Source organism: Egretta garzetta, unplaced genomic scaffold, assembly GCF_000687185.1.
Source record: "Egretta garzetta isolate BGI_Z169 unplaced genomic scaffold, ASM68718v1 scaffold751, whole genome shotgun sequence".
NCBI classification, from domain to species: domain Eukaryota; kingdom Metazoa; phylum Chordata; class Aves; order Pelecaniformes; family Ardeidae; genus Egretta; species Egretta garzetta.
This window is the reverse complement of record NW_009258628.1, coordinates 258154-271060: the sequence shown is the minus strand read 5'-3', so window position 1 is coordinate 271060 and position 12907 is coordinate 258154. Positions and strand designations below refer to the sequence as shown.

The window sequence follows — 12907 nt, the reverse complement described above, 5'->3', positions numbered from 1 at the left end:
GAGAAAGAAAAGCAACAGAGGAATCAGAAAAAGAAGAAAGATGATGATGATGAAGAAATTGGAGGACCGAAAGAAGAACTTATCCCTGAGAAATTGGCAAAGGTGCTTACTAATGTAATAACGAGTCATAGAAATTTCTAGAAAAGTTACAGTGAGCACATACATAATCTGAAAGCTATTCAGATAACTTATTTTTTTGTACGGCTTCTCTTCATGGGCAGCATTTTAAAAAGAATTCTTTTCTAGGACTAGTTTATTGGATATACTGTCAGTAATGTGATGAAGTCACAGCTTTTGTGCCTAGTTCTCAAAGGCAGTGATTGAAGTCAGACATTTGCTAGAGGTGGAATTATCTTCATGTGTGTATTGCACTAACTTGTTGATTATACCCTATTTCTAGTTGATCGGATGGAAGTCTTTCTATTCTGTATGTAAGGTGATTATCATTCACTCTTTATGTCCCATAATTCTTTATTTATTTATTAAGCATAGACAACCTGTGAAAGAGGAGACATTGAAACACTGAATGCTTTAACAGCATTTGTTTGCATTTGTTTTGAATGGAGGGGGGAAAGGATAAAGAAGCTGTTCGGAAATAGTAGTAGACTAGACTGAGATGGATTTTGAGGTCTGGATTAAGAACTGTAGAGGCATATAAAGGGGAGCTGACCCAGAAGGCTGTCCTTGTGCTAATAGTTGTACCTGTAAGGAGCTGGAAAACACTTGAAAAATGTGGGGAAAGACAGTGAAAAAATGCATATAGGCTGGAAAAATCAATTTATAGTATAGTATCCAAGTACTGATAGATACGGTATTCAGTATTCTCACATTACACACATAATGAGTATTATTGGCTCTTGAGGAGATGTATTTGAAAGCTGAGACAGTGAACTTCACTCTATAGCCAGGAAGCAAGTGATATAAAAAACTTGACTAGTCACTGAAGAATATTGTTGGTGTTCCTATTGTTCAGCTCACTGGTTGTAAGAAGCAGCACCTAATTGCAGCGCTAGTTAAGATTGAAATGGTTGCAATGGCACATGTTGAAATTGAGTTCTGGGGTACAGCGATATCATGGTATACCCCAGGAAAATCTAGGCAGTCCTTCAAGATTATAGGGAGTAGTTGCAGCTATATAATACATTCCTTTTACAAATATGCCCTAATTATATTCCAAAGTAATATCAGAAACATGATATAGACACTTCCAAATTCAATTGGTTTCTAGTGCCAGAAAACCATTTCTGACATAGTTGATCACTTGTGAACAGTTTCCTGAAACGGGTGCCCCTAGACTTCTTGGAATATGTAGCTTTGGCACCTGTTTTATTATAGGTTCCAAATAGTTTAAGTGCACAGTTGTGACTGATGTATGCAAACTCATGACAGCACATGCAAATGATGCATTTTTTTAATGAAAACTGTTGTAGTATATGGCTAGCAGGAATTCCGTAAGGTGTCCACCATTGTCTTCAACTCAGTCATTTGCAATGAAGTGTATTGCTTCAACATTATTAAATTGTTACTGACAGACAACTAAATTTTGTATCTGATTCTTAGAGAGTAGCTTATGTCCATAAAAATGTAAATATGAAGGGCAACAGACAGTTCTTGTTCAAATTATCCCTAGCCTCTAGATGCAAGAGATATGTCTGTAAAGAATCCTTGCACAGAATTAAGTTGTATTGGAGCTGTCCATTTACTGGATTTGCACTAGCTAAGACCAGGAGACCATGATCAATACCTAGTTACTTCAAGCCTGCTGTTAGTATCTTGGCTGGGAATGTCGCTATGACCCGGCAGCTTTCAGGAACCTGTCTGAAGCTCACGTGAACGGACTCTGTCATGGGCATAAAGTAGTCATTTACCAACATTTCAGGCCCCTGCGTGGATTGGCATGAGGAGCTGTACTGCCCATTACAGCGCAGGTTCAGCTGCAGCTGTGTTTACTGCTGATGTGTGATAGAAGGCAAAAACTTGTATCTCTATAGAAAAGTGTGATTTGTCACCATCACAAAGCAGTTTTTTAGACTTGACAGTCGTGTTTAGACACATGTCGCGTGAAAGATGCAAAATTTGTAATAGAAGAGGTTCTACGCATCGTGCATATTGCCTTATGAAAGTTGCTCCCTGATGTGACTCAGAAATAGCTAATTCTGTTCTTGTAGAGTTATTAGGTTTAAACTTTGTGACTTGGTTGTGTCTCGCTTCCTTGAATCTGTAGGTTGAAGCACCTTTGGAAGAAGCCATTAAATTTTTAACACCCCTGAAGAATTTAGTGAAGAACAAAATAGAGACACATCTTTTTGCCTTTGAGATTTATTTTCGAAAAGGTAGGTGAGAAAACAAATGAGAGAAAGCAATTTGCGATGTATATTAGAATTTAAGCAAGAATTATTGATGAGATATGAGGAGTCAGTCCCTGTCAAGACACGCGACTTTTCATTGGACTGACACCTCAGCCATGAGCAGTCTGTGAAAAAACAAAGTTTGAACGTTTGGTGATTGTCCCGCTTTCTTTGCCGTGTCTAAATCTGTAAGCAATGAGACTGTAGTTAATTCTCCCAGATTGCATTTGCCCTAGTTATTTGTTTGTACCTATAGTTTGCAGAATGACACACTGTAAGAAAGTGGTGTGCAGTTGCTAATGAGAACTGGTCTTTTGAAACACTTGAATTCTTTTATCAGTTAAATATTCTGCTGTAAGAACTGATGTTCAAATTCACTTAATATTCTAACAGGCTTAATTCACTGGTTAAATAAATGCATGTTAGAAAAAAAATGGCTGTTGCAGTACACTCAGCTTTAATTTCCTCTGATCAGTCTAATTTCAAACACTAAATACTCTTGCAACATAATGCAGTTAGTTCCAACCACAGGTTTTTGAACATTTGCCAACACATTCTTTTCCAGAAAAGTTCCTTCTGATGCTTCAGTCTGTGAAGAGAGCCTTTGCTATTGATTCTAGTCATCCTTGGCTTCATGAGTGTATGATTCATCTCTTCAGCAGTGGTGTGTATCTGTTTGATACGACTTCATCTGTACATGCATCCAGATGATGCCGAACCTGCATACTGTCATTGATCTTTAGTTTATGACTGTTAGCACAATTAATGCAAAATATTTAATACATGTGTTAGAAAGCTTTTTAAACAACTGATTCATACTAAAATTAAGTCTGTTTATTATAACTGTGGCTGGATTTAGTAGTTGTTCCAACATGTATTAGTAAGTCTTTTTAAGACTGTGAGTAGTATGGTGAACCCCTGAAAGAGTGAGTAAGTGAGTGAAGAAAATGGAATCTGGCTTTTCTGCTGGATGTATTAGTAAGTCTTTTTAAGACTGTGAGTAGGATGGTGAACCCCTGAAAGAGTGAGTGAGTGAAGAAATGGAATCTGGCTTTTCTGCTGACAGCTTGTGTCTGTGTGCGAGGAGAAGGCTTGAATTATGTCCTTCTTGTTTGAAGGATTTTCTCCCTTTACTTGCCCCAAAGGTTACCCTTCCTGTTGATAGGTACAGACTGGATACATTTAACAGACTTGTATGATCTCAATCTTTGAGCCTGTGATTTCAGTCAGTAAGGGGGAGAGTGTATTGGAGTAAAAACGCTTTGGCTTTTTCTAAGCATCAGAAAACTGTCACAGTTAAGCTTTTTCCAAGCAGATCCAGTTATTTACCTTTTCAAATTTCATGCATCTTCCATTGAGATGTTTTTCAATTATATTAATAATGTAAACGTGACAAATATTAGAATAAATGCATAAAGTAGATTTTACTGTGATTTCCTGTGCTCACCTCATTAACCTCTTTTTTTTCGAATTCAATAGTATCTGAAAGTAAGGATCTGCCTGATGCAGTTAGGACAGTGTTAAACCAAGAAATGAATCGGCTTTTTGGAGCAACTAATCCAAAGAACTTCAATGAAGCTTTCCTTAAAAAGAACTATGACTCACTACCACATAGGTTATCAGGTATTTTGCCTTTATCCTTTTCCTGCCCTGTGTCTGTATTTTCTGTGCTTATCTAGCAGTGGCATCTCAGTATCAGCACCAGTGATGTAAAAATCACTCTTTCTATCAGGAATGCTTTTCTTCTTTCAGCTTGTGTTTTTGTGATATGACCACCAGGTTGTCTGTGGTTTTCTTAAATTTTTCTTTCTACCTGCTGCTAAAATACAAAGTTTTGGACTTCTCTGCCCTGTTCTGATTTCTGATGCATGCCAAATGTATCCTAAGACTGCAACTGTAGTTAATGCATCTGTGAAATAGTTTGTATGAACTGTGGAATGTGAAGTAGTATTTCCCAGTTGCAAAGGGGGGGGGGGAGGTTGAGGCATGTATTTGAAGAGGCTGATGGCCAAGAGAAACGTGCTGAGTGCTGACACTCAGAGGCATTGGTATGCCTATCAAGAGGAGCTTAGATGGTGCTGGTTACCTGTTGCAAAAGGCTATCTGTCAGTAGTGACCACATATTACAGTGGGTACCACAGGGGAAGCAGGATGCAAACCACCTGGGGGAGCGGCATTACTGTTGTGGCTCAGTCTGGGCTCAGACCTGGCCACAAAAAGCAATGAGTTTACTCTTGCATCTTTCCTGGCATCAAGTCCCTTCAACTACATCTGTGCTGTGGGGCTCGGAACTGTGTCCTGATTATGTCCTGACACCATATTATAACCAGAGCTCTGTGTGCACATCTCTTCTGTGCCCCTGTTTCTGTGTGAAGGAGATGTGAGCAGTGGTGCTGGAGGGAACTGTGGTGTGTTGCAGCAGGTCTGATTTGTTACGTTCACGGCCTGGGATTCCACGGTACACTGCAAAATGCTCCTACCCTGCAGTATAGGCAGTGCCTATGTCTTTTAATGCTTTGTCTGGCATTGAATACTAGACTTAAAGCTACCCTTCTGCTTGCTCAGGTGTCAAGCTTTAATGCTCCAAGTGGTTCCATTTTGAACTACTGCTGTAGCGCTCGGTATCCCCTCTTAGTCATATTATCTCTATTTTATGTTTGTATGCAAGTAATTTTTGGTAATCCACTGGGTGATGAAGCTTATTTTTCCTCCCGTAGCTGCCAAAATGATGTACTATTTAGATCCTTCCAGTCAGAAAAGGGCAGTGGAGCTGGCAATGACCCTGGATGAATCCCTCATTAACAGAAATCTTCAGGTAACAGATATTTATAAATTGTAAACAACTTCTGGTATATCTATGGAAGCTGTGTGCAAATTACAGAGGTTAAGCGGCAACTGAAATGATTCCTGTGCCTTATGGTAAGGAGGCTGGGTTGTCATGTGAGAGAAAGGGGTATCAAGTTCACCTGAACTGAAATGTTTAATGTCCTTTTCGCACATTTAAATTAATTTAGTTTTGTAGTAATATGAAAATAGCAGCAGAAACCATGTTATTGCCACAGGTAATGGGAAAGCTCATTAAACAGAAGAGAATTCACATGGCAAAAGACACTAAAGCTCCCCAGTCAGTAAAGATTGTAGTCTGTCCGAGCTTTAGCTGTTACACGTGTGACTGTTCACAAGAAAGATTGGCTTAGGAGTGGCTCAGACTCCTTGGAAGCTCTCCATATTCATCCTCCTGCAAGCTGTGTGAATTGTGCACATTTTGGCCTTAGTATGTAATTAAGTAAAAAGTTTACCAAATGTGGAAATTCTTTTCCATTCTGGTGGTCATGGAATAATTTCCCTGTGCCACCACCACCACACCCCTTTCCCCACTCCCCCACCTTCATTGGGGAAGGCTATCGGTTCTGACTTGAAACTCAAAGTATTCGAGAGAAAGTAATTCTTTTTAGTATCTTCAGGTGTTTCTTATAAAGAATTATTAAACGTGTTTTTTCTCTTCTGATGACCACACACTGGCAGAACCTTACCTGACAAAGCAGAAAAGGAATAAAATGTCCTTTCTTTCTTCTAGACTTTTCTAAACTATTTCAGTATCCCAGTCAAACCGTTTCCTTTGGCATCACTGTGAGAGCGTCCAGCACATTTAATTAAGTATTAGAGAGATTCCTTGGCAAGCTGTGCAAACTTTAGGACATTTCATTTCTCCCAGTCCCCCTGTTTCTTTATTGTGCTCTTTATGTCTGGGGACTCAATAATTTTTTTAGATCTATTGCAAGTAAAATTGGTGAACTTCCTAATAAAATTATTCTTCTGTGGGCAAAAATCAGCATTTTCCAAAACACATCCCTTTGGAAATACACTGGGTTGAACAGAACTTTAACTGGGAAGGATTTTAAGTTCACAATATAATTTTTGGACAAAAGGTGGGGGGTGGGGGGAGAGACAAGAAATGACAATTTGCCATGATTTATAAATTTGCTTAGAATGTTGTAGATTCAGATCCCTTCTCTAGCTGATCTGGTTATGGGACACAAACTCATGTCTTTTATATCCTAAGTACATATCTAGAGGTTTTCATAAACTGTTTTCTTACTGGGTTTTTTTGTGTGTGTGTTACCATCTAAGCAGTCTCAAAGAGCTTAAGATAGATTATGAATAGATTTAGACAAGAAAAATTAAATTGCCTTCAACAGCATTATTTTTGCCTTGTAGCTGTGTGTTTTGCCTGGCAGTGGGATTCTGGGAATTGGACTGGGGAAAAATTAAAATGTAACCAAAAATGCTTGGTTGTTTTAGAGGTATTATTGTAGTACGATTACAGGTAGCATTTACTGACTCAGCAGCGTATAAAGACAATATACACAACATTCTGATAAAACTGAAAAAGTTCAGTTGAAGCATTCTTGGTGCCAACAGGAAGTATGAGTTGGAGTTCTACTGAAATTTTAGATGGAAAATTGAAAGTGCCCTAAAAAAAATGAGAATCTGAAGGAGCCTAGGCAGTCGTGGAAAGGCATTCTCATGAGATCAAATATATTACATTTCGTTTTAGTAAAGACCAGCTGTCTCAGGGCATGTTGCAGGCATAAATCTAGATATATTTGACCTTCTGTGGATGCCAGTGTCGCAAAGAGCAAATGTGAGGAAAAGGGGCTGTTGAAGAGAACTTCATAACCCCACAGCAGGAGGACAGAGCAGTTAATCTCAATACACAGAACAAACAAAAGCTATAGTAAATGTCAGAGGAGTGGAAAAAGACTAGCACACACAACATGGGCGGATGTTAAATGCTGCCGGGCTTTAGCGAAGCTCAGTAGGGTCGGTTTCTCACGTTTGGAACGCAAGTTGAAAAAAAACAACAGGAAATCTCTTTTTTTTTTTTTTTTTTTTTCTTTTTTTTCTTCTAAATTGTGCACAGAAATGGATATGACACTGCAGATAGTATCTGAAGGATGTGGTAATATCTGAGTATCGATTCACTGGTTTGATTCACTAGTTACAGGCATACTTCAATGAAGTCACATATCATTAAATGTAAAAATGTTGTGCGTGTTTTTTCCCTACCAGAAATGTTTTCCGATATAATCATGGTTATTCAGCTAATGCTATTTTTACATTTTAATTATATTCCACAGTTCTTCCAATTCTATCTGAAAGCACGTGCACAAAAGTCATTATTAGGAAATTATAGTATATATTCTGGATTCTTTGTTTTTATTTGCGAACACTAAAATTCAAATGCATGTTATGTATTGCTGAAATGTTCAGTGTGTCCCAAGACTGGGGGCAGGGGGTGCACCACAAATCCAAAAAACACCTTTAGTTACAAGTAAGCATGCTATTGGGTTGCTCACTAGTAACAATCTTTTTTTTTTTTTTTTTTTTTAAGGAAAATAAGGAACAGGTGACAATTGAGTATTTTCATTTTAAGTCAAGATTTCTAGCTGTTCTTTAAATCCCTTTTTAAACTGCACTATTTGAGATCTGACTACACTGGTATTTCACGCTGTGTCTAGTTCAGAAAAACATCATCTGATACGGATAGAAACCTGAAAACAATACATGGAGTTTGTTTTCTTTGTGCTGTGTTTGTATTTCTGGTCTGTGAGTGTTTGGACAAATGCTTAAGAAACCATAACACTTCTTTTATTTTTCTCTTTAATTAGACTTGTATGGAGGTATTAGAAGCTTTATGTGACGGTAGCCTTGGAGACTGTAAAGAAGCATCTGAAACTTACAGAGCAAATTGTCATAAGCTTTTCCCTTATGCTTTGGCTTTCATGCCCCCTGGATATGAAGAGGATATGAAGATCACAGTTAATGGAGATAGTTCTGCAGAACCTGAAGAACTGGCCAATGAAATATGAACAACTTTATTGGAAAAAAATGACATTGGACCGTATCTGGTGTATAATATTTTTGTCACGCACCTGCTGAATTGTTCTAACTTACACAGAGAACAGAAGGAAAAAAAAAATGTTGCCTTCAAATAGTTTTACTTTTTTTTTATCCTGCTGACAAAGTATATATATAAAATATCTAACATATTACTGGATATAGGTTGTTCGGTTTCTTAAAAATTAAAAGCTGCTAAAATTGAAGAAAAAAAACCCTTCTCCTTACCTACCTACCCATGTTTTTAAACTAATTTATATGAAATCTGGAGGCATATAGCCCTCAGAGCAGGTGTGTGGCAGAAATATTACTTAAATTTGTCTTGTGAGATTACTGTTATCTCAGACAGCAAAAACGCTGTTTTAGCACTGGATTCTTTCACTGAGCACAAAGAGTTGTTGGGGCTTTAGCATCTGACTGATTTTGATACGGGGATGATTCTGTCCATAGGAAGTATGCAATGTGAATCAGAATATACAGAGAAACCCGCAGCATACGTGTTATGTTGTGGATGCTGGGACATACGGCTGTCAAGCAGAATTAAGAAACATAGTGTGTTCAATAAGCTTGTTGTGTCTCTGAAATTCACTGTACACGATCAGTTTGGTGTTCTTGCACCACAGTTTTTAACTGAAGGAACCAGTTAAAACTCTCTCTCTTTGAATTAAACTCGGGGTGGGGGTGGGGGTGGGGAGAATCAACGTTGCTGTTCTTGAGATGAACCTATCAGCATAGGTTGGCCAAACTTTTTAAAACTGTAATGCAAGAACCAAATAAAATTATGCACTGTGATGTGGCACCAACTAATTAGAAAGATAGCATGCGTTTTTTCACATAGAGTGAAAACAAAATGAGAACATACTATGGCTTGAAGTTGCAAAGAGGAGAACTCCTGACTACCATTTTGACTGATCAAGAGACTAATAGTTTAAAACCTCAGCAGGCCTTGTTCACGTTATGCAGAAAAAAAAAAAAAAAGTGCTGCAGTTTAGATACCTCTGGAACTTTTCCACAGTGTCACAGGTTTGTAATACTTGAAGCCCTACATTTCTAAGAATATATTTCTTGCTCAGTTGTTTCAGGCAAGCCCAAGACTTTGTAACTTTTAAGGGGCCCAAGATTTTTTTTCAATAACAGACCAGCTTCTTATTCCTGCAGTTACAGATGTAATTTCCTTTGTCAAACATAAGGTACCAAATATAATGCAATAAAATGTTTTGAAAAACAATTGTGTGAATATTTAAACCAATCTCTGTTGTACTTTGAAAATGAATGGGTTCACTAGAGTGCAGCTCAGGGTTGGCTTACTGTGCTGTCCAGTTACGCTAATAATGTCACTGCTGATGGGTGGTTGTCGAGTATAAAGTGCAAATGCATTATATGTAAATACTGAATGTCTGGGAAGTCCTATAACACAGTATGCTTTACTACTTGGCTTTTAAGTTCCACCAACGTTACGTTGAATTTTATTTTCCAAGTCAAGCTTCGGTCTACGAGTCTACTGTGTTAATAATATAGATAAGTGCTCAAATGTTTTGTTTTTTTTTTTTAATAGGCTCATCATATAAAACAGAGCAGAAAATAAACTACAGCTTATAAAGTGAGTGCCTTCTTTGCTGCAGGAGTTCAGTTACAGAGTATCTGTCGTGTGGATACACAGCCTTCCTCTTCCACGTCATGGAGTTCAGTGATTGACACGTACAGTTAAGAAATCCAGGAAGACTTATCGGGGTTTGTAGTTTTCTAACTGTCAGAAGAACAGGGTTTTTGTTTCTTGTATATTCAGCACCACTTTCTTTTCATGGTTAGACTATTCTTGTGTATGTTTGCAGTGTAGTTCATGTCAGAAATGTAAGTTGTATTGCTATATTTGTATATTTAATCTGCTGGGCTTTTAGGGACTAGAATACCTATAGAGCCTTTCACTGACTCTGGTATTTACGTCTAGATCTCAGTCTTTTCTGCAGCCTGAGATACTTGGACTGCATGTCTTCTGCAACTACTGAAGATGGTTCAATCTTGCCTACACAAGCTATGAGCTTTTGGCCTTGCCTCTGAGTATTGCTGCTGTTTTCTTGGCTTCTGATGCTTGGCTGGAGGCAGATGAGTGCTCACTCTTTTTAACAGATTGTGAATTGCATCGAGCAACTTTTTTTTCCCCCCCAAATTCTGTTTTTTGGGTGCTGCCTATAAGTGGGATTATTTCCTTTACTTTTTCACTGCCTGTTTTTGTGTTGAAGTAGATGAACTAAAAGCAAGAAGTTACTTGTTCTCTTTCATTATGCAAGTGGGAAAGGATATTTCTGTGGGCCTTCCAGAAGCCTCCATCTACACATCTATTGTGATTTCCCCAAAGACTCTTCTTCATAACCTTGCTGGAAGGCTACCATAGTGCTTCAGAGATGATGCTTTTGGATTAAAGAGGTTCCTCATCCCCTTCCAGAAGACTGCAGTCCCAGGAAATGAAACTAAGTCAAGAGTTTACCTGAAGAAGGTTCTTTAATTGGCGATGGAGTTGCTATTCCTTCATCTTCGCATCTCTCCTCTTAGATGCAATGCTAACTTCTGAGGAAGGGTTTTTAAGAGCTGGAAATGGAAGTTGCAATCCAATGCAATGAGTCTTGCGAAGTAGTAGCACAGAGTGCCATGCCGCAGTAAAAACTTTCCTTTGCATGCCGAGATCCAAAATTGTAATCTTTGGTGCTTGGCTGCCAAAGCAGGTGAACAGGGATTGCAGTCGTGGTCAGGGTGACCTAGAACGTTGGCTTACTAACGACATGATTTGGTTTGATTCTTCATGATTTTCACTGGAGAAAGCTATTTTCACCATCAGTGGAGCCAGTGGTGGTGACATAGGCCATGGATATCTTTCCGGGGGAGGGGGGGGAAACTTCAAAAGATAAATTTTCCCTAGATAGAGACTGTAGAAGGTGCAAATGCACTTGCATGAAGCAATGCCAGATTCAGAAGTGGACTTAAATTGTAAGTAACTGAAAGTGGTTGTTTGCCCCAAGACGATAGGTGAGGTACTCGCTTCTTCCATTTGGAGACCAGTGCATTCAGGCACGTGGTATGTGTGAACAAACAGGTAAAACAGTCTCAAAATGATACTCAGTAACTCGTTTTATTTCTTTGCATCTTAAATGCCTTAAAAGCCTCTATATTCTTCTACAGTTACACGTTTTTTTTCAGTAGAGGTCTTAATACTTCCACATTCATAGGGGAGGAATCCTGTCCTGAGGTGTGGTGTGTCAGCCAGAGTACAGAAGGAAGTTTGTCTCCTAGCGTAGGGAGAAAATTCCAAGTTTCCCAGGGAGCTCTCTAGGGCTAGATGAGGTACGTATAATTAGCTTACTAAATCTTCCTGTAGTGTTTGCTTTGGTTTGTTTTTCCAGGTCTGGAGGTGCTCCAGCTGTACGGTAGACGCTGGAAGTTGGTGTAGCACCTTATGCTTCAGCCAGATCAAATTGTTCAGTGTTTTTGTAGAAAACACCGGTGAGAGTAGGGCGATATCAGGCTGGAGAAACCAGAGGTGCAAACACAGTTTTGGTATCACATGAGCAAGTTCAAATAAGAAAACTTGAAAGATCTTTGCCCAACATGATGCCTTTGAGGGTTTGAGCAATGGTGCCATCATTCTTGCACCCCGTACGCCACAGTTGTGCTTTGAACATGGGCCACTAACGCTGACAAAACCACTTGATAGGATAATCCAGCTCTCAGTATACCTGAATTTAAATTATTTTATTTTTTCCCTTTCATGATTGCTTTAAATGTTTTTTAAGTGTTCTGTACTGGGTAGCTAGCTGGCTTTGAAGTCTTTCCCCTGTCTTTCCCACTAAGAAAGCTTGCTCTAAAAATGCAGTTTTGTACCTAATAGCTTGGACTATGTGGAAGTAAGAGTTAATGCTTGTCTGATAACTTATTGCTTTGGGATTCTGCGTAGGAAAACAATGCAAATGCAGTATAATTAGACCATCTTATCAGTAAGGAGTTGAGCAGTCTGTAAGCTCGTTAATGAAAGTTAAAATTCCAGATGGAGGGAAATGGTTGCAGAGCTTGGGGAAAGACTCTTGCTTCCAGGAGCATTCAGGCTGTGAACTGTTCTTGGATGTGGTAAGGAGCAAGGGGCGTACACTTTTACAAAACTCATGGTCATGTTGTCGTGGTCATATTTCTGTGAAATCAAAGCTGCAGTCTACAAACACCAGTTTTAATGCCTGTTTTGGGCAGAGACTCTTCTTCCCAAGAGCATAGAGCCAGCAGTGAGAACGGCAAGGAGCAGCTGGTAGAGCAGCTCGGCAAAAGGAGACTGAAGCGAGTTACAAGGAGGTGGCAATAGAAATTCCGTTTTAGATTAAGTATAAAATAGCTTTTTTACTACTAGAAAGATTACCGAAGCTGTAAATACTATAAATGCAGTCTTCCCTTGCCAAGGAGGCTGTAAATGTGTATTACTTTTAGAGTGGTACAAGCAAATAGTAGTATGTTCACAAAGATTCTAGCTTTGTATGTTGGTCTTCAAGTAAATCACGGCAGAAAACTCGGGGGACAAAGATTGTCCAGTTTACAAGGGACCATATCAAAGGGTGTGTAAGAAGATCGTGAGAGAAATATTACTAGAAAATCCAAAGCATCTTAGAACAGCCTTCCTAAGA

The 12907-nt window shown here is 38.8% G+C and overlaps 1 protein-coding gene across 1 annotated transcript in view; it reads left to right on the top strand.

Annotated features, from left to right (window-relative positions):
• The window catches only part of NAA15 (N-alpha-acetyltransferase 15, NatA auxiliary subunit), a 25393-nt gene extending 17074 nt beyond the window's left edge, over positions 1-8319 (top strand). Inside the window, 6 exon segments of the mRNA XM_009648253.2 lie at positions 1-102; positions 2225-2333; positions 2914-3012; positions 3828-3971; positions 5066-5163; positions 8021-8319. The exon segment at positions 1-102 is cut by the window's left edge and continues 22 nt beyond it. Coding sequence (XP_009646548.1) covers positions 1-102; positions 2225-2333; positions 2914-3012; positions 3828-3971; positions 5066-5163; positions 8021-8221 — 753 coding nt within the window. The 3' untranslated portion in view covers positions 8222-8319.
• Positions 8320-12907: the final 4588 nt, after the last annotated feature.